This window comes from Vulpes lagopus, chromosome X (genome assembly GCF_018345385.1).
Source record: "Vulpes lagopus strain Blue_001 chromosome X, ASM1834538v1, whole genome shotgun sequence".
Classification (NCBI taxonomy): Eukaryota; Metazoa; Chordata; class Mammalia; order Carnivora; family Canidae; genus Vulpes; species Vulpes lagopus.
In genome coordinates, this window is record NC_054848.1 from 122,176,685 (window position 1) to 122,203,137 (window position 26,453).

General features: G+C 43.6%; 2 protein-coding genes across 4 annotated transcripts in view; one reads left to right on the top strand and one right to left on the bottom strand.

Annotated features, from left to right (window-relative positions):
- Positions 1-7,719, bottom strand: part of F8 (coagulation factor VIII) — a 149,042-nt gene extending 141,323 nt beyond the window's left edge. Inside the window, exons 1-2 of one of the 3 annotated variants that reach the window (XM_041740696.1) lie at positions 6,150-6,294; positions 5,855-5,950 (exon numbers count right to left, since the gene is read on the bottom strand). Coding sequence is in view for 1 of the 3 variants with exons in the window: in XM_041740694.1 (XP_041596628.1) it covers positions 5,855-6,000 (146 nt within the window). In the remaining 2 variants the exon portion in view is untranslated. Of the gene's footprint in view, positions 1-5,854; positions 6,295-7,596 lie in introns of those variants that run through there. The other 2 variants (XM_041740695.1, XM_041740694.1) reach the window with 2 other exon arrangements.
- Positions 7,720-9,447: 1,728 nt separating this feature from the next.
- FUNDC2 (FUN14 domain containing 2) lies at positions 9,448-26,424 on the top strand. Its single transcript, XM_041741646.1, has 5 exons — positions 9,448-9,603; positions 13,472-13,622; positions 18,860-18,935; positions 23,204-23,335; positions 25,905-26,424. Exons 1-5 carry the CDS (start codon positions 9,471-9,473, stop codon positions 25,980-25,982), a joined length of 570 nt encoding a protein of 189 aa, XP_041597580.1. The 5' UTR covers positions 9,448-9,470; the 3' UTR covers positions 25,983-26,424.
- The last annotated feature ends 29 nt before the right edge of the window (positions 26,425-26,453 follow it).

The following is a 26,453-nucleotide window of genomic DNA, read 5'->3' on the forward strand; positions in this document are numbered from 1 at the left end:
GCATGGAGCAGGCTTCTCCCTCTGCTTGTGTCTCTGCCTCTCTCTCTCTCTCTCTGTATGTGTGTGTCTATCATGAATAAAGAAATAAAACCTGAAAAAATGGATGCAAGGTCTAAATGTGAGACCTGAAACTATCATGATCCTAGAGGAGAACACAGGGAGTAATCTCTTTGACATTGGCTATAGCAACTTCTTACTATATATGTCTCTTAAGGCAAGGAAAACAAAAGCAAAAATAAACTATTAGAACTTCATCAAAATAAAAAGCTACTGCATGGCAAAGGAAACAATCAATAAAACTAAAAGACAACCTACTGATGGGAGAAGACAGTTGCAAATGACATTATCCGATAAAAGGTTAGTATCCAATAGGCAGAACTTAAAAACTCAATACCCAAAAAATGAATCATCCAATTAAGAAATGGGCAGAAGATGTGAATAGACATTTCTCCAAAGAAGGCACACAGCAGACACATGAAAAGATGCTCAACATCACTCGTCATCAGGGAGCTACAAATCCAAACTACAATGAGATAGTACCTCACACCTGTCCAAATGGTTAAAATGAACAAGAAACAACAGGTGTTGGTGAGGATGCAGAGAAAGGAGAACCCTCTCACACTGTGGGTGGGAACACAAGCTGGTGCAGCCACTCTGGAAAACAGTGTGGAGGGTCCTCAAGAAGTTACAAATAGAGCTACCCGACAACCCAGCAATTGCACTACTGGGTATTTACCCAAAAGTACAAAAATACTACTTCAAAGTGATAACATGCATCCCTATGCTTATAGTAGCATTATCTACAGTAGCCAAATTAAGAGCCCAAGTGTCCACTGACTGATAAAGAAGATGTAGTATATGGTGCGCGCGCACACACACACACACACACACACACACACACACACAGACACAGAATATTTCTGAGCCATGACAAATAAATAATGAAATCTTGGCCATTTGCAGGAACGTGGGTGGAGCCAGAGAGTATTGAGCTAAGTGAAACAAGGCAGTCAGTAAAAGACAAGTACCATATGATTTCGCTCACTTGTGGAAGTTAAGAAACACAACAAATGAACATGGAGGGGGGTGGAAAAGAGAGGCCGACCAAGAAACAGACTCTTAACTATAGAGAACAAGGTGATGGCGGCTCAAGGGGAGGTGGTGGTGGGGGGAATGGGTGTGAGATAGGTGATGGGCAATAAGGAAGGCACTTGTCAGTGATGAGCATCGGGGGGCGTGTATGGAAGGGCCGAATCACTAAATTCTACAACTGAAAGTAAACATCATACTGTATATTAACTAACTGGAATTGAAATAAAAGCTTGGAAAAAAGAAGAAAGAAAAAAATCATGATCTTAAATGGAATCCAAGAGGATATTACAAACTACTGCAAATAATGAAAACTTCATAACATATGTGTTATGTGATATGCAAAAGAGTTCTCAGAGATTCTAAAAAAAAGTTCTCAGAGAAAAACATATAGCTTTAAATGCCTTTACTATTAAAAACAAAGGACAAAAGAAAAATAACATTACTTTCCCAAAGTATTAGAAAAAATACAACACAATAAACCCAAAGAAACTAAGATATCATTGATAAAGATCAAGTCTTTTTTTAAAAGATTTTATGTATTTATTCATGAGAGAGAGAGAGAGAGAGAGAGAGAGAGAGAGAGAGAGAGGCAGAGACACAGGCAGAGGGAGAAGCAGGCTCCCTGTGGGGAGCCTGAAGTGGGACTTGATCCTGGGACTCTGGGGTCATGTCCTGGGACTCTGGGGTCATGTCCTGGGCCGAAGGCAGATGCTCAACTCCTGAGCCACCCAGGCAGCCCGATAAAGATAAAATCTAAAAATAAATATTAAAACATAACTGGGGAGAGGCCTGGGTGGTGCAGGCAGTTGTGTGTCCGACTCTTGGTTTTGGCTCAGGTCATGATCTCAGGGTCATGAGATCAAGTCCTGCATCCAGCTCCACTCTCAGCACAGAGTCCGAGGCAGACTCTCTCCCTCTCCTTCTGCCCCTCCTACTCGTGCTCTTTCTCAAATAAATAAATACATCTTTAAAAAAAATAATTGAGAAAAAGAAACTCAGAAGCTCATTCTTTGAAAAGACCATCACCACCAACAAAATAAATCCTTTGCAAACCCGTTTGTGGATAAAAGATCAATAACAAAGACAGGAATTTTAAGAAAAAGAAAGTGCACATAACTGGGATCCCTGGGTGGCGCAGCGGTTTGGCGCCTGCCTTTGGCCCAGGGCGCGATCCTGGAGACCCGCGATGGAATCCCACATCGGGCTCCCGGTGCATGGAGCCTGCTTCTCTCTCTGCCTCTCTCTCTCTCTCTCTCTCTCTTACTATCATAAATAAATAAAAATTTAAAAAAAAAGAAAGTACACATAACTACTTATCATGTGGCAACGGAATTGAAAAAATAAAGTGATAACCTGCACAGATATAAAATTATTAAAGCTGACTTCAAAAAAAGTTGAAGCTTGATTTGACATTTTCATAAAAGAGCCTGAAGACATGATTAAAAATATTGCAAATGTCACTTGAAGCAAATGGACTGATAAATGAATCTTATATCTAACTTTTAAACAATAGGTGATTCTAATGTTATTTGAGCTATAAAAGAAAAAGATGGAGCATTCACCTATTCATTTGAAAAAAACACTAAAATTGTATTTATTTATTTTTAAATATCTTTTTTTATTCATGAGAGACATCGAGAGAGAGGCAGAGACACAGGCAGAGGGAGCAGCAGGCTCCCTGCGGGGAGCCCGATGTGGGACTTGATCCCAGGACCCCGGGATCACGCCCTGGGCTGAAGGCAGATGCTCAGCCACTCAGCCACCCAGGCGCCCCCTAGGACTTAGCTTTTTTTAATTGGAAGAAAATTTAAAATGTTTACATAGAATAAAGTGAGTAAGAAGTGCTAAGAAAGGCAGGGGCACCTGGGTGGCTCAGTCAGTTAAGTGTCTGCCTTCAGCTCAGGTCATGATCCGAAGGGTCTTGGAATTGAGCCTCCACTGGGCTTCCTGCTCAGTGGGGAGCCTGCTTCTCCCTCTCCCCCAACCCCACTCATGTGTGCTCTTTCTCTCTCTCTCAAATGAATAAACAAAATCTTAAAAAAAAAGAAATGCTAAGAAAGATTTTTTAAAAAGAGCAGCGAGTACTGATTTTGCTTACCAGGTATCAGAAGATATAATAGACTCATTGTAATCAATTGGTATGGTATTGGCATAGCAAGACAAAATAAAGCAGTTCAATGAAGAAGCATAATGCATCCAGAAATACATACTAATGTATACGAGAATTTTATACGATGAATGTGTTTATTCAAATCAGTAGTAAAAGACGTATTATTTGATAAATGGTGCCACTGCCATAGGCTATTGATGTAGATGGAAATACTACTACACAGATCCCACTTCTATACCGTATACAAAAATAATTATCAGATGAATTGATGCCATAAATGTAAAAAGCAAAACAATAAAAATCTTGCAAGAAAATGTGGGAAATATACATACAACCTTGACATGCAGAAAACATTTTTGACCAACTGGCCACTCTGAAGATATAAAAGATAGATATAAAAAAATAAAATAAAAAACTATAAAAAACTTTAAATCTTAGTAAAAGTCATGAACAAAATCAGTAGACAATAGGTTTTGGGGAAAACTGCACTATACACTAGTATGTTTATGCAGTATAACAAACAGTCAATATATGTGGTAATAAAAGGTTTTCTGTCATTAAAAAAATAAAAGAGCCCAAAGGAAAATGGACAAAACATATCAATAGTCAAATCTCAAAATATAAATGCAACACCCAACAGGCATTTGAGAAGATGTTCAACTTAAGAAGTAAAAGAAATTCAATTAAAGTAATGACGCAGTATCACTCCGTATCTAACTAAATAGGCAAAAATTAAAAGAACAAGATAAAACTTATTCAAATGAAAGTGGGGAGAAGGGCACTCGCATATGTTGGTAGTAGAAATGGGTGAAGAGTTCTGGCCTTTTTGGAGATTAAAACCAAATAGAAAATACTCCCTTCATTCTAGTAATATCCCTCTTGAGAATCGGTCCCACAGGAGTAAAAGCACCAGTATGTAATGAAACAGCATATAATGACCAAAAAATGGAAGTAATATGGAAAATATGGAATCTTACGTAGCCATTAAAATGAATGAATTGGGGCACCTGGCTCAGCGGCTCAGTTGGTCAAGCATCCGACTTTTTATTTCGGCTCAGGTCATGATCTCAGGGTTGTGATATCGAGCACAGGGTTGGTCTCCATGCCGGGCATGGAGCCTGCTTGATATTCTCTCTCCTCCCCCACTCTGCTCCTCCCCTCATATCCCTCTTAAATTAAGAAAAAATGAATTGAAACTATGCTTATTCAGAATTCTACTAGGTGTTAATAAGAGAGAAACGGGTTTGTAATGTCCCATTTTTGTAAAACAAGCAATGACCAAGAAAACCTTTATTTGCATATTTATGTATGTGTATATGCATGAGCACATATTATCATATTGGGGTTATTTGTTTGGGGATAGGCAAGAAGGGGGCTAACGTAGGAGGGTGGGGAGCCAAACAGAAAGAACAAAAAATAATATAACTTATGACACGATCACATTTAATATTTATATTGTTATTATACATGGGGTTAAATCTTTATAACAACACATTTAAAGGAAACAAAACAAAATTTAAAATAAATAATTTCAGCATTCAACTCAATTAGCAAAATTAGATCAGCAAAATGAACCAAAGGAAATTGGGAAGAAGGAATGATTTAATGCGAGTAAAAGCTTCAACTGATAGAAACAAAAGACGGTTCCTGACAAGATCAAAAAAATTAAGAAACTTCCTGGAAATATTCTTAAGAGAGGGAAAGGACACCCACAATATAAGAATGAAAAAGGAGGGCAGCCTGGGTGGCTCAGTGGTTTAGCACCGCCTTTGACCCAGGGTGTGATCCTGGAGCCCCGGGGATCGAGTCCCACGTCGGGCTTCCTGCATGGAGCCTGCTTCTCCCTCTGCCTGGGTCTCTGCCTCTCTCTGTGTCTCTCTGTGTGTCTCTCATAAATAAAGTAAATAAAGTCTTTAAGAAAAAAAGAATGAAAAAGGAAATATAATTACAGACACAGAACAGTTGAACATCACAAGACTAGTATGTGACTTGATACCAATACATTACCAAACCTTGAAAAATCTAGATTGCTTTCTAGAAGAAATATACATGACCAAATTTGACAGAAGAGGACGCAGAAAGCTCCAGATAAATTGATGATCATAGATAATATTGAAAAATCATTTAATACTAGTCTCCCAAAATGCACTGGAGGCCCCCCCCCCCCCAAATGAAAAGGTTCTGAAATCCTGGCTAATGCTATCCTTAAACAAAACTGGGCAAGGATATCAGAACCACGCCACACCCGCACAGGAGGACAGACTAAAGTTGTGTATAATACTGATGGGGTCTCACTGCTCTGCTTCTCTGTATAGAAGCTTGGAGTAGGCTGAGGGAAGGTCTGTTTTCTCAGGCTCTTCCCCTCTTCATTTTCCCTCTACTCTACTGTCTATGTTTCCAAAGTGGCAGCACGTGACAAAGAGAAGCAATGGACAAAACATAACAACATATCAACAAATCGTCCGCATCTGTGAAAAGGGCTGCCAATCAGCATGCATATATTGTTATATATGCAATATATATATAACCTACCTCAATAGTGCTTTTCCAGTGCTTAATACCATTACAACCATCCTAACGTCATGTCTGCACCTTCCTCCAACCAGTCCCCTCCTCACAATCCTGACTGGACCCTATGGAACACGCCTTTACCTTGTGTCCGCGTGCAGCGCACTGAGCAGGTCACTTTGCGTATAGTCCCAGGACAGTTCCACTGCACCGAGGTAGTATTTTCTGGTGGCACTAAGGCTGAAGGGCAAAAGGCACAGAAAGCAGCAGGTGTAGAGCTCTACTTGCATGGCTCGTATTGCTAGAAAATGTTCAACTGGAGAAACAAGAGATTAATTCTTCCCTAAAATATCTTCAGCTCCCAGGAGAAAAAAGGCAAATGTTCTATGATTTCATGAAAAGTCCCACAACTGTTGCTGTGAATGTTAGGGACCTTTACCTGCTGGATGTTACAGCAGCATTGGCAGTAAGCGGCAACAGATAAGATTGTTTCCTTTCTGGCAGTGGGAAGCAGCCACAGGAAGCACTGAATAGGAAAAGGGAGGCAGAGCTAAATCTTAACCCGTTGGGTTCTGAGAGTACTAGGGGCACAAGAATGCTGATTTAATCAGAACGTTTAAGGAAAGGAAGGGAGGGACGGAAAGGTCAAGGCGAAGAGGAGCTCTGATGTGTATCCATAGTCGTAGCCTACTCAAAGTCTCTTCCTTCGCAGCAGCAGCAGCAGCAAAAGGAGCTCTGGATGTCGTTGGAAATTCTGGAATCCCCTTGCACAAACAAGGGTAACCAGTATTCTAATAGTCTCCCTGTTGCTACCCTCGCCCCTCTTTTTAGAACTATAAAGCAGATTGTGTTGGTCCTTTGCCTAGAACCCTCCACTGGCTTCTAACCTCACTCAGAGTAAAATCCTAAGTTTTTAGTATGGCCTAGAGCATCTCCCTTGATCTGCACGGCCCCTTCCTCCAGACCTCTGGGGTCTCCTGTCACTACGGCTACTGTCCTTCTTGCTCTTCCTTAAAATATCAAGCACAGTTTTGCACCTAGACGTTAGCACTTGCCATGTCCTCTACTTGAAACACTTTCCCCCAGATCGCCACACATTCCACTTCCACGTCTCCTTCAAGACTTGGCTCCAATCGCCTCCTCCGTGAGCTTAAATGTGGACCACTGCGTTTACACTCTCAGCTCTCTACTTCCACGGACACTGCTGAAATCCCTCCTGGCTTCATTTTTCTCCATAGCACTTCTAACCATGCGGCATTCATGTATTTATTTATCTTGCATTGTTGTCACCTGATGCTTCTTTATTTTAAAGATTTCATTTTATTTATTTATTTATTTATTTATTTATTTGAGAGAGACACCGAGAAAGGGAGAAAAATATTGAGAGAGTGATGAAGAGGGAGAAGCATACTCTCCACTAGGAGTGGAGCCCAAGGTGGGGCTTGATCCCAGGCTGTGGGATCCTGACCTGATCTGAAGGCCGATGCCCCAACAACTGAGCCACCCAGGAGCCGCTACCTGATGCTTCTTAAGGTCTACATTTGTCCCAGGTATACGACATATCTGCTTACTCCAATGTGTCATGCTGCTGAGCTCAAGCAGAGTCCCTAGTCAGGTTAATGTTTATCAGGAGGACTGAGGGCCTCAAAGTATAGGAGATAATGAGAAGAGACCTGACCAGGGTTGCTATAACAAATGTTATCACTGCGAGCCCAGTCGTACACAGGTATGAAGGTACCTGGGAGCAATTAGGTGCCATCCAGCTTGGAAACACCCAGGAAGAAGGCCCTTTGGTAAACATCTGCTGATGCTTTCTCTCTGCCAGACAGCAGAATGCGGAAACAACAGCTGGCATGTACTTTAAGCCACAAACTACGGTAACTTACTTTAATGCAGCTGCTATTCATGTCTTCATTTTACAGGTGATGAAACTGAAGCACAGAGAAGTCTGGCAACTTGGCGGAGGTCACAGAGTTTGCAAGTGCTGGCAGCTCAACCCATGTAACCCGGCTCCATAAGTCCTGCTCCAAACTTCTATGTTCTACTTGCACGTGCTGGGTACACGGGATTGAAAAATACACGAAATTAATATCATCCATACTTTTTTTTTTAAATTTTATTTATTTATGATAGTCACACAGAGAGAGAGAGGCAGAGACACAGGCAGAGGGAGAAGCAGGCTCCATGCACCGGGAGCCCGACGTGGGACTCGATCCCGGGTCTCCAGGATCGCGCCCTGGGCCAAAGACAGGCGCCAAACCGCTGCGCCACCCAGGGATCCCAATATCATCCATACTTATCACACATGAGTAGCTCATACAACACGTGAGAAGGTAAAACCAGTGCTGTGCACAAAGGGAAAGTAAGCAGGGGAAGGGGAAGAAGGGATGTGGCAGGTTGCAATTTCATTTGATTTTATTATTTTTTAAAGTTAGTTAGTTAGTTATTCATACATACATACATACATACATACATACATACCCAGGGAGACAGAGAGACAGAGGCAGAGACACAGGCAGAGGGAGCAGCAGGGCCCCAGCAGTGAGTGCGACGTGGGAGTCGATCCCGGGACTCCAGGGTCACACCCTGGCCTGAAGAAAGCGCTAAACCACTGAGCCCCCCGGGCTGCCCCAGGTTGCAATTTTAAAGGAGGGTCGTGAAAAGTCTCAGCGAGAAGGGCGCGCTTCAGCAAAAGTTTGCCTTCCCCACTGAGGGCAATAGGGAGCCATGGTAGGTTTTTGAGTAGAGGAGGCCTGTGATGATAATGACCTTTTATTGTTTTTTTAAAGATTTTATCTATTTATTCCTGAGAGACCCAGAGAGACAGGCAGGGACATCAGCAGATGCAGGACTCGATCCCAGGACCCCGGGGTCACACTCCGAGCCAAAGGCAGACACTCAAGCGCTGAGCCACCAGGCATCCCTGAACGGGAGAAAATATTTGAAAACCACACATATGGATATATGAGTAATTCATACAAACCAATAACCCAACGCCCCCCCCCCAAATAGTCCAAATAAAAATTGGCAGAGAATAAAGGGGGAAAGGAGAGAAAATGAGTGGGAAATATCAGAAAGGGAGACAGAGCATGAGAGACTCCTGACTCTGGGAAACGAGCTAGGGGTGGTGGAAGGGGAGGAGGGCGGGGGTGGGGGTGACTGGGTGACGGGCACTGAGGGGGGCGCTTGACAGGATGAGCACTGGGTGTTATGCTGTATGTTGGCAAATTGAACACCAATAAAAAATAAATTTATAAAAAAAATTGGCAGCGTAACGCCATAGAATTAGGAGCCAAGCTTTTGGAACGGTGAACGGGCCATTAACTGGGCTCGTGTGGGGGCAGGAGTGGTTTAGGAGTGGGGTGCGCTGGGGGGACGCGCCCCGCCCTGCGTTAAAGGGCTCACACGCGGTGCAGGCAGGGAAGCTGCTTTCAAGGCGCTTCTTACGCATTGTAATTGCAGCGGTCCCGCCGCGTCTCCGTCCGCCGGGGCCGACGCGGCGTGGACACAGCCCTGGAAAGTACGTGCTTGACGCTCCGTGAGCGGCAGCGCCAAGGCGGGCGGGCCCCTCCCCGCAGCCATGGGGCCCCCGGGCCGTACTGGGCAGCAGCCTCCGCCCAGCTCCCCCGCGGGCACCGCCCCCCGCGCACGCGCGCCGGCGGCCCTCCGGGGCGGGGCTGCGGAGCCTTGTGACGCCGCGCGCGGCCGGGGGGCGGGGCCCGAGGCGCCCAGCCCGCCCTCTTCCGCTGCGGCCGTGGGAATGGAAACATCTGCCCCACGTGCCGGAAGCCAGCCTGCGGCGATGACGGCGCGCCGCTCCGCGTCCTACCGCGCCGAAGCCCCGCGGGTGTCATCGCGAGACGGGCTCGCCGACATGGCCGCGTCCAGTCAAGGTAAGGGCGGGCGCGCGCAGCGCCGGCGCCGCGGGGAGCCGCCTTCCTCAGCTCCGGAAGGGGAAGGGCTCCGCGCCCGCGGGTCCCGGCGGAGCCTCCCCGCGAGCGGAGGGCGCCTGGGCGGGGAGGGCGCCCCCGGCTCCCCCTGACCCCGCCGCCCCCCGGATCCGGCCAAGGTCAGGCGCCGGGCGGGGACCGAGCGGCCCCGGGGTGTTGGCTCGGGTCGGGCGCGGTCGGCCTTCCGGCGCCGCCCCGAGCGGCGCGAGCCCGGAGACGTGCCGTCCCCGTAGTCGGCAGCGCCGGGCGCGCCCACAGCGAGGCGGCGTCTTTGACACCGGGCCGGCCTCGCTCTGTGCGCAAAGGAGCCTCCTCTTCGCTACTGATGGTTTGGAAAGACTAATACGCATGGAGTCGTACTTGTTGAGTTGGTTTTGTATTTATTTCCTCCGCGCGAAGGCACATTCCCTATAATAAAATACACAGAGGAGCAGGACTTTGAATCATGCTTCTTACTCTGCTGACCACCCTGCCTCAGGTTCTACTCAATTCAGTGCTGCTTCGCGAGATCCCGTTGCCCAACGCAGCCACCATGGAAAACCCGAGTATATAAACGTAAAATTACACGGATTACGTTCAAAACAAAGGCAGTGGAGGTATTCAGAATTCACCACTTGCTCATTATTCGCTACTGTTCACTGTTATCGATGCTCTTGACGTGATTTACGTGTATTGCATCGATGTGATGGAAATGACAGTGTGGTATGCTTCTGTGCATCTCTCTCCAACCCTGGGTGCACTGATGTCACAGTTCCATGATGTCACACTCAGGGAGACTGAATGCAACGTGCAAATTGATATACACTGCAGATGACCCCCAGCTGGTTGTTCAACACTGGCACCCCCACCGAATTGAAGTGATTAAGGGATTGGAGTCCACAATGATTATTTTCCTGCAGACCACACTGCCGTCATTCACCTAAAATATGGAAGTTGATTAGATACTTGCTCCTAGGAAATGGTTGTGAGAGAACTTTGAGGTCGGCATCATGAATTTCGATCTTTATCATAGTGATGATCACGTAATCCTGTGGTCATTTATTTTGTGGACTCATAAGCAAGACTAACGACTGCTCTACATAGTGGTATACGCAATTTGTTCAATGACTAAATGAACTTGAATGAACTAAAGGCCTCTGATTTTATCCCTCTTTTGACTGGAGCCTCCTATTGAGCTGAGGGGCCTGGTAAAATTATATTAAAACAAAACTCAGGGTCGCCTCGATTGCTTCATGGGACTCTTGGTTTCAGCTCAGGTGGTGATCTCAGCGTCGTTAAGATCTATCCCCACATGGGGCTCCACACTGGGTGGAGAGTCTGCTTCAAATTCTTTCCCCTTCCCCCCACCTCCAAAATAAATAAATCTTGTTTTTTAAAGACTTTATTTATTTGACAGAGACAGCATGCACAAGCAGGGGGAGCAGCAGAGGGAGAGGGAGAAGCAGAGGAAGAGCAGACTCCTCACTCAGCGGGGAGCCCAATGGGATGCAGGTCTCAATCCCAGGACCCTGAGATCATGACCTGAGCTGAAAGTAGATACTTAACCAACTGAGCCACCCAGGCGCCCTAAAATTAATAGATGTTTTTTAAAAAAAAAAAACCCTCAAAACTCATTCTTGGTGTTTTTTTTTTTTTCGTTCTTGTTTTCAGTGATATTCTTTAACTCTGAGAGAATTTCTTCAACACAGCAGTAATGTTTTACTGTTCTTTTGTACTGGTATCTAATGTTACATTCAAAAGATACTTTTTATGTAACTACTTGTAAAAACATAGAAGACCTTGTTCCTCAAACATCCATATTTTGGTTCTGTTAAATTGGAATCTATGATCCATCTTGAATTCTATTTTCTGTATGATCTAACTAGGGATCATAGCCTTTTATTTTTTTTATTACAAATACCCAATAGTTCTAACAATTTTTTGAAATGGCTCTTTCCCTATTAAATTACCTTGATGCCATGTTATTGAAAATTGAATGACTATGTGTACATCTACTTGTGGACTCTGTATTCTCTCCCATTCATATATGTGTGTCAGTTCTACACTGTCCAACATGCTAGCTTTATAAGTCTTGTTGTGAGGGAGCTGTATTCCACTGTAGCTTTACAGGAAGTCTTGAAAGTCCTTGAACTTTGTTCTTTGGGGGGGGGGGTTACATTTTATTTATATATTTATTTTAGAGAGACACAGAGCAGAAGCATGTGAGCAGGTAGGTGAGGCGAAGGAGCAAGAGGGAAAGAATCCCAAGCAGGCTCGTCACCGAGCACAGAGCCCTCCCCGGGGCTGGATCTCACAACCCTAAGACCAGGACCTAAGCTGAAACCAAGAGTCAGACACTTAAGTGACTGGGCCACCCAGGGGCCCCAAACTTTGTTCTTTTTTATTCCCCAAAATTGTTTTGATGCTTGTGGCACATTGTATTATCCTAAACGATCACAACAATCTCTCTCAGTCCACTGGCTCTTTCCTCAGTGAGATGTTGACACCCCTCCCACTCAGTGATGGGGTCTATATATTCCCTCTTGAATCCGTGTGGGAATGTGTGACTGCTTCTACTGAACGTGGTGGAAGTAACACGACTTGGCTTCTGGGGCCAGGTGTTAAATAATGAACACAGCTTGTGCCTGGCCTTCAGTCTCCTTCACTCCCCGGTTTCTCGCTGCCTCCCTTGGGGACGCACCCTGCAGCCTAGGAGCATGCTAGAAGGAAGTCTGAATGAGCCCACGTAGAGAGGCAGCCTGAACATATGTTGGGGATGATTCCAGATCTTTGACCTGTAAGTCTTCCAGCTGAATCCTCAGAGTTCACGGAATAGGGATGGACTGTAATGCCATATCCTGTTGGAATCCTGAGCCACGGAGTCCAAGAACATAATAAATGATTGCTTGGCTCCATGAAGTTTTGGGGCGATTTGCCATCATCGCTGGGAACACTATTCTAGGTAGGCCTTCTCATCTCCATATACATTTTAGAGCCAGCTTGTCAGTTTCTAGATAAAGACCTCCTTTTAGACCCGGATGGCATGAAGTCTGTAGCTGGATACGGGGACAATGAACATCTTAAAAATACTGCCTTGCAAGAGAAAGCATGCATCTCCATTAATTTCAGTCATCTTCCCTCTCTGCGGTGTTTTGTTTACAGTGGAGAGGTTTTGTGCATCATTCTTTAAATTTATCCCTACATTGTCTTCCCACAGGGAAAGGGATCAGACATCTTGTTGACTCTTTTTCCTTTCTTGGGCAATCACTTAACCTCTGAGCCTCCATTTCTTAATTATAAAGTGGGAATAATAAATAGTACCTTGTTTTGTACCTACTATGTTCCGTGGATTTAATTAGGTATACATGTTTATTGCTTAGCACATTGCCTGGTAAATAGTAACAGCTCAATTAAACATTACTTTCTATCTTTATTATCAGTGGAGATCCATATAGTGGTAAGAATTTGTGGGCTAAATGGTATTGAGATACTTACTCTTGAGAAGGAGACACAAATAAAGAAAATCCATTTCGTTTAGGATACGTTATTATTACTGTGAGGTTTTTGTACATCCATTGCTTGTTTTTAAATTTGAGAGAAAAACCCGGAGTACTAATTCTAAACTGTCCACTTATTTTTTTTCTAAGATAGGTATTATTTGTTGATTTTAGAAGTTGCTAGCCACAATTTCAGAGTTATTTTGCCATTTGAAATAAAATGATATTTGCAGGTTCTTCAATACCCATTTCCTTAAAATTCTCTTATTCTGGTTAAGAATTGTGATTCATTATAAATCTAAGTATTTTCTTATTCAGTATCTCAATTCTTGTAGGAAACTTTGAGGGAAAATTTGAGTCACTGGACCTTGCAGAATTTGCTAAAAAGCAGCCATGGTGGCGCAAGCTGTTTGGGCAGGAATCTGGGCCCTCAGCTGAAAAATATAGCGTGGCAACGCAGCTGTTAATTGGAGGTGTCACTGGATGGTAAGTGATGAGAAAGAATGTCTAGTGTCTTTTTTTTGTGCCTGATTTAGTATTGCAGTTACAGGAACCATCTCCTTAACTAATGAGAACATGTTGACTTCTGTGCAATTGATCACTTCATGTGTGGCATTCACCTAAACATAGTGTCTATCATATGCCAGGCTCTATTTTGAGTATTTATATATTTCATTTCCTTCTCACAACAACTCTGAAATTGGTACTGGTATTGTGTATCCTCATTTTTCTTCCAGTTTCATTGAAAAATAAATACACATCACTGTATAAGTTTAAGGTATACTGCATGATGGTTTGATTTATGTATGTTGTGAAATGGTTACCACAGTAGGGTTAGTGAACATTCATCATGTCATACACATACAATAAACAGAGAGGAAAATAGTTTTCTTCTTGTGATGAGAACTCTCAGCATCTACTCTCCTAAGCATTTTCGTAACATTGTACATTACCTCTCTAAAACTTACTTCTAAGTGGAGGTTTGTACCTTTTGACCACCTTCATCCAATTCCTGCTAACCCAACCCCGTGCCTCCAGTAACCACAAGTTTGATCACTTTTCTATGAGGTTTGTGTTTGTTTGTTTTAGATTGTGTATATCTGAGATCATATAGTATTTGTCTGTCTTTGACTTACCTCACTCAGTATAATGTCCTCAAGAGCAATTCATGTTGTCACAAATGGTAGGATTTCGTTTTTTATGGCTGAATAGTATTACGTTGTGTGTGTGCTCTGTGTGTGTATATGTCCTGTTTATCCGTTCATCCATTGATGAACGTTTAGGTTGTTTCCATTACTTGGCTGTTGTAAATAGTGCTGCAGTGAATGTGGGGGTGCAGACATCTTTTTGAATTAGTGCTTTTATTTCCTTTAGATACATATTCCCTGAGGTGGAATTGCCGGATCCTATTCTAGTTCTACATCTTATTTTTTGAGGCACCTCCGTATCGTTCTCCACAATGGCTGTACTAATTTATAGCTCCGCTAAGAGTATACAAGCGTTCACCTTTCTCTACATTGAGAGATAGAGAATACAAATAACACAAATATCTTAGTATTTAATAGATATTTCCTTCTCACAACAACTCGGAAATTAGCACTGTAATTGTTCTCATAGGAACTAAAGCTCAATAGGCCCGGGGCCACATAGCTAGGAAGTGGTATAACTAGGAGCTAGCGACTTACTAGCCGTGTCACAGGATAACTTCCTCAATGTGACACAGCTTATGGCTTCATTTGTCATAAATTCAAAAAGTTTAATAGCAAATTTAGTCAGGGATATATAATACATCAATATCATCTCTACTTTTTATATTTAGAAATGTTGGGGATCCCTGGGTGGCTCAGCGGTTTGGCGCCTGCCTTTAGCCCAGGGCATGATCCTGGAGACCCGGGATCGAGTCCTGCATCAGGCTCCCTGCATGGAGCCTGCTTCTCCTCTGTGTCTCTACCTCTCTCTCTCTCTCTGTGTCTCTCATGAATAAATAAATAAAATCTTAAAAAAAAGAAATGTTATTGTACAAGATAATATAAATACAGAACAGTACATATGATATGTGTACGTTCTGATGAATACATATAGAGCAAACACCTATGTAACAAGTGCTCAGGTTTAAAACGTGACTAGCACCCCAAAAACTCTAGAGATCAGTGCTACACTTATTGTCATGCAGTTATTTCTTTGCTTTTCTATGTGATTTTAACACCAATCTTATCAGTGTATAATATACCGTAGTTTAAAAAATATATATACTGTAGTTTATCTGCTTTTCAACTTTAAATAAATAAAATCATGTGTATTCTTGAATCTTGCCTTTTTGCTCAGTTTGTTTTGTGTGTAGTTATAGTTTCTTTGTTTTCTTTCATATGTACAATTCCATTGTGTGAACATACCACAGTATTTTTTTTTAAAGATTTATTTATTTATCATAGAGAGAGAGAAAGGCAGAGACACAGGAGGAGGGAGAGGCAGGCTCCATGCTGGGAGCCCGACGTGGGACTTGATCCCAGGTCTCCAGGATCATGCCCTGGGCCAAAGGCAGGCGCCAAACCGCTGAGCCACCCAGGGATCCCCCCACAGTATTTTTATCTGGGTGATGACTGACATTTGAGTTGATTCAGTGTTTGGCTAAACAGTGCTGATATGAACACTCTGTCTAAATTTCCTGGTGTGTATATATGCGTTTTTAAAAAAGATTTTATTTATTTATTCATGAGAGACAGAGAGAGAGAGGCAGAGACACGGGCAGAGGGAGAAGCAGCCTCCATGCAAGGAGCCCGACGTGGGACTCAACCCCGGGACTCCAGGATCAGGCCCTGGGCTGAAGGTGGCGCTACACCACTGAGCCACCCAGGCTGCCCTATATGCATATTTTGGATGGTCTATGCCTAGGAGTGGAATTACTAGGTCATGGGATAGAAGTACATTCGGCTTTGCTGGGTAATGTCAAAGTGCTATCCAGAAGTGACTGTGACACTTTACCCTCCCAGCAACAAGGATTGGGAGTTCTCATGCTCTCCAGTCTTGTAAGCACTTGATACTGCCAGACTGAGATTTTTGCAGTACCTCACATGGTTTCCACTTATATTTCCCTATGTAGTGGTGACATTGAGTAACTTTTACATATGCTTCTTGACCATTTTGGATCTCTTCTTTGATAAAGTCTCATTTTCAATCTTTCGTGATTTTTCTCTTAAGTTGTCATCCCTTTTTGAATGCCTGGGTGGCTCAGTTGGTTAAATGTCTGCCTTCGGCTCAGGTCCATGGTCTCAGGGTCCTGGGATCAAGTCCTGCATTGGGCGCCCTGCTCAGTGGGGAGCCTGCTTCTCCCTCTCCCTCTGCTGCTGCTCCCCATGCTCAGCCTTGCTCTCTTGCACTCATGTGCGCTCTCTCCCTCTCTCAAATAAATAAATAAAATCTTAAAAAAATAAAGTATACAATTTGATGAATTTTGATATATGCACACCAGTAAATCACCACCACAATCAAGGTATTGAACCCAACCATCACTCTAAAAGCTGCTTTGTACCTCTCCATAATCCCTGTAGTGCCCCCACCAACCTGCATTCTATCACTATAGATTACTTTGCATCCTCTAGAATCATACATAAAAGGAATTATACGGTGTGTGTTCTTTTTTGTCTGACTGCTTTCTTTTGCTTAGCATACTAATTTTCAGGTTCATCTGTGCTTTTTTTTTTAAATTAGTAGTTCATTCCTTTTCATTGCTCAGTAGTAGTTCATTGTGTGGATGAACCATTTTGTTTATCCATTTACCTTTGCTGAACCCTGGTTTGTTTCCACTTTGGGGCTACAGCTGCTACAGACATTTGTGAACAAGTCTGTGTGAACATAGGCTCTCATTTCTGTTGCATAAATGCCTAGGGATAGCATGGGTGGGGATTATAGGTGGGATGCTTTCACTTAAGAACCTGCCAGACACTTTTCTAAAATGCCTATACCATCTTATACCTCTACCAGCAGTGTGTGAATGTTCCAGTAGCTCCACATCCTCACTAACACTTGGGCGTTATGCCTTTTTGATTACAACCATCCTGGTGGGTGTAAACTGGTAGCTCACTGTGGTTTTAATTTGTATTTCCCTAATGATTAATGATATTAGCATCTTTTCATGGGCTTATTTTTGCCATCCACATATCTTTGATGAGGAATCTGTTCAAGTCTTTTCTCCATATTGTTACCGGGATATTGGCTTTCTCATTACAGAGTCACAAGAGTTCTTTATATGTTCCAGATACAAGTTTTATATCGGATTTGTGATTTGCAAATACATTCTTTTGCTCTGTGGCTTTGTAGTCTCTTAACAATAAAGAACAGAAGTTCTTAACCTTGAAATGTAATTTATCAACTTGTTTTTTTTCTAGCTCTAGCTTTTGGTTTAATGTCTGAGAATATTTTCCTAACCTAGGATCACTAAGATTTTCTTTTATGTTTTCTTCCAGAGGGTATTTAGGTTTAGATTTTTCATTAGGTCCATGATTCATTTTGATTTACTTTTTGTGTATGTTGCAAGGTAAGGAATCCAAGTTCTTGTTTGCATATGACATCTAATTATTCCCACATGGTTTGATGAATAGACATCCTGCTCTACACTGAATTGCTTTTGCACCTGTGTCAAAAATCGATTGACTATATGTTTCTGAACTTTGTTTTTTTTATTTTATTTTTGAACTTTGTTTTCAAGCTTTTTATTTTCAAGTGATCTCTATCCCCAGCATGGAGCTCAAAACTCATGACCTCATGACCCTGAGAACAAGGGTCACATACTCTTCCGACTGAGCCACTGTACTCCTGTTTCTGAATTCTTTAGGGTTTTTTTTTTAAGTATTTTTATTTTTTTAAGTAGGCTCCATGCCCAGCGTGGAGCCAAATGTGGGGCTTAAACCCACAACCCTGAGATCAAGACCTGAGCTGGGATCAAGAGTCAGATACTTAACCAACTGAGCCACCCAGGTGCCCCTGCAGTTTTTATTAGTGGATTTGTCAGTCTTTGTGCTTAGTATCACACTGTTTTGATCACTGTTACTCTATAATAAGTCATGAAATCAGATAAATCTTATACCTTTGTTCTTTTTCAAAGTCGATTTGACTATTCTGGGTTCACAGCATTCTCATACAAATTTTAGAATAAGCTTGCTGCCAATTCCAATAAAAACCTGATGAGATTTTGATTAGGATTGCATTGATCCATAAACCATGTTTAGGTTTCTTTTAAGTATTCTCAGCAATTTTTTATGGGTCTTGCATATCTTATTTTTGATATTATTGTAAATGATGTTTTTAAATTTCAATTTCTAATTGTTCATTATTCATATATAGAAACACAATTGAGGTTTGTATATTCCTCTTTTATACTGCGATCTTGCCAGAGTCCCTTACTAGTTTGCAGAGTTTGGCGGTCCATTCATTCTTGCCAATTTCCTAGGGGGATATTTGCCTTTATGCTTTTCCCGCTTGAGCTCCACTATGTAGCTGGAGTCCTCTTTTCAGAGTGCACCCTGAAAGTTTTAAGGGATTTTCCCAAGACCACAAAATTAGTAAGTGGTAGAGACAAGATTTGAATCAGGGTCTTTCTGAGTTCAGAGCCTCTGCTCTCTGCTTGGCGAATCATCCGACAGTAAGATCTGAACATTGTGAGAAGTGCATGGTCATGTGTATTTGACAGCCTGTCAACTTGTCTGACATTGGTTTGGTTTTTGTAGGTGCACGGGTTTCATATTCCAGAAGGTTGGAAAGTTGGCTGCAACAGCTGTAGGAGGTGGATTTTTTCTCCTTCAGGTTCGTATGCAAAATATTCCTAGGTGTTTGGAAATCCCCCTTGCCCGTTAGGAGTGTGGTTTGAGGAGCTATAATACAGGCTTGGCGGTATTACACTAGAATAGCCTTTGCACTTATCTTCAGTGCACTATTTGAAATGCCGGTGACCATTTGAATCAAAATTCATCAGTTCAATCAGTCACATTTTGTTCTATCATCTATAACATGGGGACATAGTACATATTCCTATGATAGCTCCCTCACAGGGTCTTTAAGACCAGTTGAAATATTAAGTATGATTCCACAAATACGAAGTGTACTGCATGTACAAGTGCCCTGTGATACGATTTATTTGACAGAGGGGACATCGATCCCAGAGCACTCAGTGAGAAATGAGGACTAAATGACAGTCCAGTCCGATGTCCTCTCTTGTCCTCTCGGCCCAGAGTTGATTTCAGGACTACTCGATACAGTTCTCCGAGGCCGCACTGTAGTATTGCTTTGCAAACTTGACTCCACGTTGGAATCACCTAAGGAGTTTTACAAAACAGTAACGCTCGGAGCCCGCCGCATCCCCCTCCCCACCTGATGTCATAGGTGGAAGGTGTACTTGCACATCTAAGTATTTTTAAACTCTTGAGGTGATTCTAACGTGGAACAGAGTTTGAGAAGCACTGCTCTGTAGGAGCCATAATTCATTGAATTGTGCCACAGTCTCCCAACCCCTCGGCCTTGGTCTCCTACAGTTGACAGCCTTCCTTTTAGCGGGGTAGTGCTACCTCTGAACCGCAGGGGAAAGTTCATTGTGTGCAAGGAGAAGGCTGGTGACTGGCAGCCGGGGCAGTGGCCAGGGCTGGGGCGAGTTGGGTATCCTATTGCCACACAACAAATTCCCGCAAACCCTAGTGCTCGAAATAACCGTCATTTAATCACTTCTCACAGTTTGTGTGGGTCAGGAATTTGGGGAGGGAAGGGTGGGTGCCTGTGGCTGCAGGTGTCATGCAGTTGCAGGCAGGAGGTGGTGGAGTTGGGTAAGCAGAGCAGGCTGGGGCAGGTCTGGGCCTCTCTCTGTCTCTCGGGGTGGGGGCGGTCAGACTCCCTGCAAGGCGAGGGCCCCCTGCCACCTTTCCCTCGCCTTCCTCTCAGCCCTTCGGGCACAAGTGCAGTGGCGGCTGTGTCGCCAGCAGACCCGCAGTCAGTCCTCTATCCCTGCGCTTTTCTCTGCAGCCTGCTCCAGGTTTGTTTTTGTAAGTATCTTCATGTGGCTTTGAAATATCTTTTTTTCTTTCACCTTCAACTTTTTTCACTTGACGTTTAATTGACACACAACACTAGTTCCAGGAGTACAGCGTGGTGTTTCAGTATTTATAGGCGGTACAAAGGTCTGCACCTGAGTGTACCCTCCGTTTCTTCGGGGGCCCTGTCTGACGGAAGCAGTCGGTACTGCAAGAGTCCCCAGTGGGATTCTGGGATTGCATGAGTCAGATAACCGGGGAGGACAGGGATGTCTCCTTGCTAGGGGAGGTGGGCAGGACGCGGGGAGTCAGTGCTGTGTTCTCACGCTGTTGGTCACCAGAGGGATGAGGGTGAGGCCTGCTGTCATTGATGTGGGGATCCAGTTTCCTTTCTTTCATACTCATAATTGTCTTCCTTTCCTCAATATTTGTAGTGTGGCAGTTGTCACAGATTAACCCGTATATGGCTGGTTCTGATTCTAGTTTCTCTATTCTGTTTCACTGGTCAACTTCCAACGTTTACTAAGGCTGGACAGTCAGTGACAGATGTTCTTCCCCACGCCCTTCGGGAGTGCTATGGCTGATTTTATGCTTTTAGCTTGTCCATATACATTTTATTTTATTTTTTTTTGTCCATATACATTTTAGAACAAGTTTGTTAATTATTTTCAAAAGCTGTGTTAAAATTTTCATTGGAATTGCATGGGAGCCATATAGCTAAATGTGGGAAGAATCAGTATCTTGAATGATGAATCATCTGTGAACACATGCTTTCTCTCCATTTATTTAGGTCTTCATTGTCTTTCTGTAGACTTTACAATTTTTTTTTCTTATATATCTTCTACACCTGTGCCTTGGTTTCATTCCTAGATACCTTATGCCTTCACTTACACTGTGGCTTTCCTTGGCCATGCACCCTCAGCCCCAAGCCAGTCTTCCAGTTGGACTCAGAATGATACAACTCCTAATGTGGAACATCTTTTCTTTTTTTTGGAACATCTTTTCATACGCTTCCTTGCTGTCCACATACGTGTGTATTCAGGTCTTTGCCTGTTTTTTAAATTGGGTTATCTGTTTCTGTACTTTTTATTTTGTCCCATTAATCTGTGGGTCTGTCCCTTCTTCAGTATCCCACTGTCATCTTGATTGCTGTAGCATCATAGGAAATCCTAAAATCAGGCACTATGATACCTCCAAGAGTGTTCTTTTTCAAAATCATTTTGGCTCTTCTAGTTCTTTTGCCTTTCCATGCACATTTTAGAACCAGCTTGTTTATTTATCTGCAGAGCATCTTGCTGGGGTTGGGATTGCAGGAACATCATAGCTCAACTTGGAAAGAATTGGACATCATTTCAAGTCTTCATTTCCATATACAGGGCCCATCTCTCCATTTATTTGTACTTTAAATTCTTCACCATTTTGTGGTTTTCAGCATGCAGATTCTATATGATTTTTGTTTAGATTTCTATCCAGTATTTAATACTTTTACAGCTATAGTAAATCATGAATTTTATTTCCATTTCCAGTTGCTTTAATTGCTAGCAGAAACAATACAACTGATTTTGTATGTTGATCTTATGTTCTGCAACCTTGCTAAACTCACTTTTTTTTTTTTTTTTTTTTTTTTTGCAAATGAGGCAGTTTATTAGCCTAGCATTTGTTGCAATACTTCTTATTGGCAGCTGCCAGCTGTCTAGCAGTTCTGGTCTTTTCCCACCATTTGCAGCCCCTCTAGGGGACCACGCTCTTGAAGCTTCTGCTGAATGGCTAGCAATGAGCCCATTTCTCTGACGTCTCCCATAGATCTTGGTCATTGGAGGCGACCCCAGCGCCACCCCAGAGATACAGATGCCGTGCTGGGGAAGCAGCTCGTGTATACAGCCAGTTCTCATCGTAGGGAGCAAGCTCTTTATGCTTAGCCAGCTTCACAGTGTCCACTCATTCGCTCGGAAGCTGAACATCCTAGACATTTTGACAAAGGCTCCAGAGCTCTGACAAACTCCTTTTGGCTCATGTCTTTCACAGTAACTCCAGGTATCATGCGGCCTCCGTGCTGCCAGCCTGAACTCAGTTTTTAGATGTAGGAGTTCTTGTTCGTTTTTTGGTTGGATTCTTTGAAATTATGTAGACAGACGTGTCTACGAATAGCAGCAGTTTGGCTCCTTCCTTTCTGATCTGGAGAAGAATCACACTTTTTATGAGTATTAATGTTTTGTTCATTACCTGTATTGCAAATAGTTCCTCCAGCCTGGTTTGGGTGACTGATTAGTAGGTGGTGCCATTAACTAAAATAGAGACTAGAAGAAGAGCAACAATGCAGGAAGAGATCAAAGAGAGAGAAGTCTCGGTTTTACATATTTTGAGAAATCCAGCTAGATGTGACTTACCAAAACTTCGGTGGAGAGAAGTGATATTGATGAAAGATTGATTGATGGGCTGTGGTGACTCTTTATTCCATCAGAAGACAACATACCCAGATCAGTTTGCTCCTATTCACACATTCTCATTGAAATTGTTTTCACTGAGTTTTACTTTGTGCCAAAGTGCCTGCTGTCTCCACGGAGGGAACGGGGCATGCTCTAGACATATATTCGGATGTGTTTCTCTCAGCACCTCTTACATGAAGTTGCTCATGAGAAACCTCTGGAGCCATGTTCTAGAAGATTTCTTTCTGAGTCAACAGTGATTAAGTCGGCTATAACTTTGTCATGTTTCTTCACTTTACATCTTGACTTTCAGTTCTGATTTTCTTTTTGCCAATTTATATTTTTAAGATAACTTAAAACTTTGTAGATGGAGATAAGGGTATAAATAAGAGTAAAAGAATTGCCAACAGTCATTGAAGGCCAGTCTGTTGATCCGGCTTCAGGCGTAGAGCCTTGCGTGTTGGGTGGATACTGAGTACATGTGAACTGAATATCATTGTCATGCAGTGAGCTGGATGGCAAATGTCTTAAAAAATGGAAAGTCAGAATGGTTTTTGATGATGTGCTTCAGTGATCAATCCTAAAGAACTGTGTTTATTATTTTTGGCTATCATCGTTGAAACTGTAGCTTGCAAACCATACTGGTTACATCAAGGTTGACTGGCAGCGAGTGGAGAAGGACATGAAGAAAGCCAAGGAGCAGCTGAAGATCCGTAAGAGCAGCCAGATACCTACGGAGGTCAAAAGCAAAGCAGAGGAGGTGAGTCTTGTTTTGTTCATCTGCAGTGTGAAAAGACTGTGGACAACGGGGTAGACGGAGCAGAATGTCAGCCGTGAATGGCATCTCTTCACCCTAGGAGGCAGTCTTTTAAAGCTGGGTGATTGAAGTGTTGGTGACTCTTATCAGGCAGTGATATATGTAAATGATATGTTTATGAATGAATGTAAAATGAATGAATGCTATGTTTACATATGTGGATTGGTCATGTCTGGAATCAGTCCTTGCAGCAAGTGAAGTGTAGATGGTTTGAAGTCATACTTTGTCTCCTTGCACACTCTTCTCTGAAATGTCCATCCTTTACACGCACACATAACTGGCAGGAATATGTAGCTCAGAGGTTTGCAACTTTTTTTTTTTTTTTTTGTAAAGGACCGGATGATAAATATTTCCAGGTTTGTAGGCCCTGGGGTCTCGGTCACAGCTACTGAACTCCACCATGTATCATGAAAATAGGCATACACGGTATGTAGACAAGTGGGTGTGGCTGTGTTGCAGCGAAGCTTTATTTAAAAATGACAGCAGGCTGGATTTGGTTTTCAGGCTATAGTTTGCTGACCTCTGCTCTAACACGCGAAAACCAGGTTAGGTTATATTGGCTGGCCCTTGGAAGGGACAGAAGAAGTCCTTCCTTTTTAAAAGGATGTATTTTGGCACTTCTTGATTGTCCCGAAGAAATAAGTGAACCAAAGTGGGGAGAAGTAAAGTAGGATCAAGGTGTCAAAAAGGCACCTTGCACCTTCTAAGGCCTGGAGCAAGGGTGTTCTGGATTCACAGAGAAAACAGATGGAATAACTGCAGATGATGGATTTAGAGGTAAATCGAAACAGACCTTGTCCTTGAAATATTGCCAAATGATGGTAACAAAATAAAACAGGTTAAACCCATAAGGACCAAGAGAACAGGAGAAAAATACCACAGGAGAAGAAATGTCAGCAAGTTTTTAGAAGTTGAAAAGCAGATAGATGAGTGATGAATGACTTAGATTCGAAAATACTGAACAGGTAAGTCCACCTTGCCAGGCACATTACTGGCAGTCTCTGCAAGGAGGTGGGTGGTCCCCAAAGCTGGTCCTTTGCCCAGAGTGGAAGGTGGCATCTCCAAGGGCTCAGGGGTGCAGAGAGTCCCTCCCAGTTCCATCCACTTGTCTCAAGGTCACGGTTATAAAAGTGACATTTTTCATTTTGCCAGAACTTGACTACTCACATGTATACAGAAGTAATGCACGACTGTTGAAAACTTCTTTAATGACATGGGAAGTATGTATAATAAACAGAATAGGGTTACTGTTCCATTAGAACTAACTGTTGAGGGCCGCCCGGCTGGCTCAGCGGTTGGGCGTCCGCCTTCGGCTCAGGGCGTGATCCCGGGGTCCTGGGATCAAGTCCTGCATCGGAGCCCGCTTCTCCCTCTGCCTGTGTCTCTGCCTCTCTCTCTGTGTGTCTCTCATGATTAAATAAAATCTTAAGAAAAAGAAGAACTAACTGTTGAGTCACAGAGGGAACTTGTTATAAACTAGCCACAAGCTTTGGAATTGCTTTAATCCACAAATTTTTGTATTCCTATGCGTGGCCTGGCACCGTCACAGGCCCCAGGGATAGTGGCTGGTTCCTCCCACCAAGCTTGGGGAGCCCCAGGGAATGAAGATGATGAATTCAGTGTTTAGCAATAAAAATCATCAGTAACTTCAGTGACAACAGTTCTGGGGGGGGGGATGGTGGAGTTGAAAGCCAAACTATAACAAGTTGAGGAGTGAGTAGGAAGTAAGAAAGTAAAGATAAAGAAAACAGTAATTATTTCGGGATTTTGTATGATTTTCTTCATTCCTCCTGATGGTAGGTAGATGGCAAAAGATGCTACGTCAAGTAGGGAAATGTGCGGCCCGGCGAAGTCAGAGGGCATGGAAGTGACGCAGGGAGTCCTAGGCATAGTGGGGTAGGGACGCCGGCGAGTCCCAGGAGAACGGGGTAGATTGGAGCAGGTCCGGGTGTGAGTGGCCTGTATGGTTGGGACATGGAGTTGCTGTACTCGAGTTCAAGAAATGGTTAGGCCAGGGTGCTGGATGTGTTGTCCGGTGAGGAGCGTCTAAGCTGATGGTTGTCCTTGGGGTGGAGGATGGCCACGGACTTGGAGGAGAGACTTGCGAGTGAGCAGCCTCGGTTGGGAAGCAGGTGTGGAGAGAACGAAGGAGTGACCTCGGAAACGCAGGCGCCTCCGTAGCCGGCTTATTGAACGCGGCTTTACTCTTGCCCGTAGCGTCCCCGGGAACTCTGTCCTTGCCTGTTCCTGAGACAGCACGCAGGCCGACGTCTTGGCTCTCACAGACAACTGAGGACAGAATCCAAGGGGTTCCCTGTGGCCAGTCATCCAGTCAGAGTCCCATCTCGAAAACGTCTCTTGAGTTCAGTCGCGTCAAACTAGCACCCCTGCCACCATCTGGAGCCAGAGACCCAGCGAGGGGGTTGTTGGGATCGCACGGGTGATAGAGATGTGAATCGTAATAATACTATCCCTCGCAAAGTAAGCCACTCGTGCTCTCTTCCGTTTCTAGGTCGTGTCATTTGTGAAGAAGAACGTTCTAGTGACTGGGGGATTTTTCGGAGGCTTTCTGCTTGGCATGGCATCCTAAGGAGGACAACTTCACTTTTGTGATTCCTGTTTTCTCCAGCCAGCGGCCTCCGCACTCCATCATAAGACGTCAAGTCTCTCCCGCTTCTCCTCTTTCTCCATGACTTCTGCCGTGGCGTATCCGAATGGCTCCTGTAGACATCTGTCGGTACAAGCTGACACGGCCCCGCTGTGAGCTTGGTGGCAACGGAAGAGCCCATAGGCGTTAGCTCTACTCCCTGCACACTCCCCACTTACTAACCTGTAGGTCAACAAAAATGTTCCTTTCCCCTCCCGTATAAGATGCGTAACAGAGCTTGGTACGCAAGATGGCTCACCTTGGAGGATGACTGGATCCTCAAAGGTTGCCCCGAACTTGATTTGGGGAAAAAAAATCGCAAACTTATAGATACCTGATGTGCTGCATGGAAAGGAACTGAATACATTTGCCTTTAAGCATGAAAGACTTGGTATCTTGGTGTCTCCTTTCTTT

Bases quoted from the DNA above. Each gene is read 5' to 3' on its own strand.
- FUNDC2 (XM_041741646.1), top strand. From the start codon at position 9,471: ATGGAAACATCTGCCCCACGTGCCGGAAGCCAGCCTGCGGCGATGACG. The intron at 9,604-13,471 runs GTAAGGGCGGGC...CAATTCTTGTAG, and splicing joins CATGGCCGCGTCCAGTCAAG to GAAACTTTGAGGGAAAATTT. The intron at 13,623-18,859 runs GTAAGTGATGAG...TGGTTTTTGTAG, and splicing joins ATTGGAGGTGTCACTGGATG to GTGCACGGGTTTCATATTCC.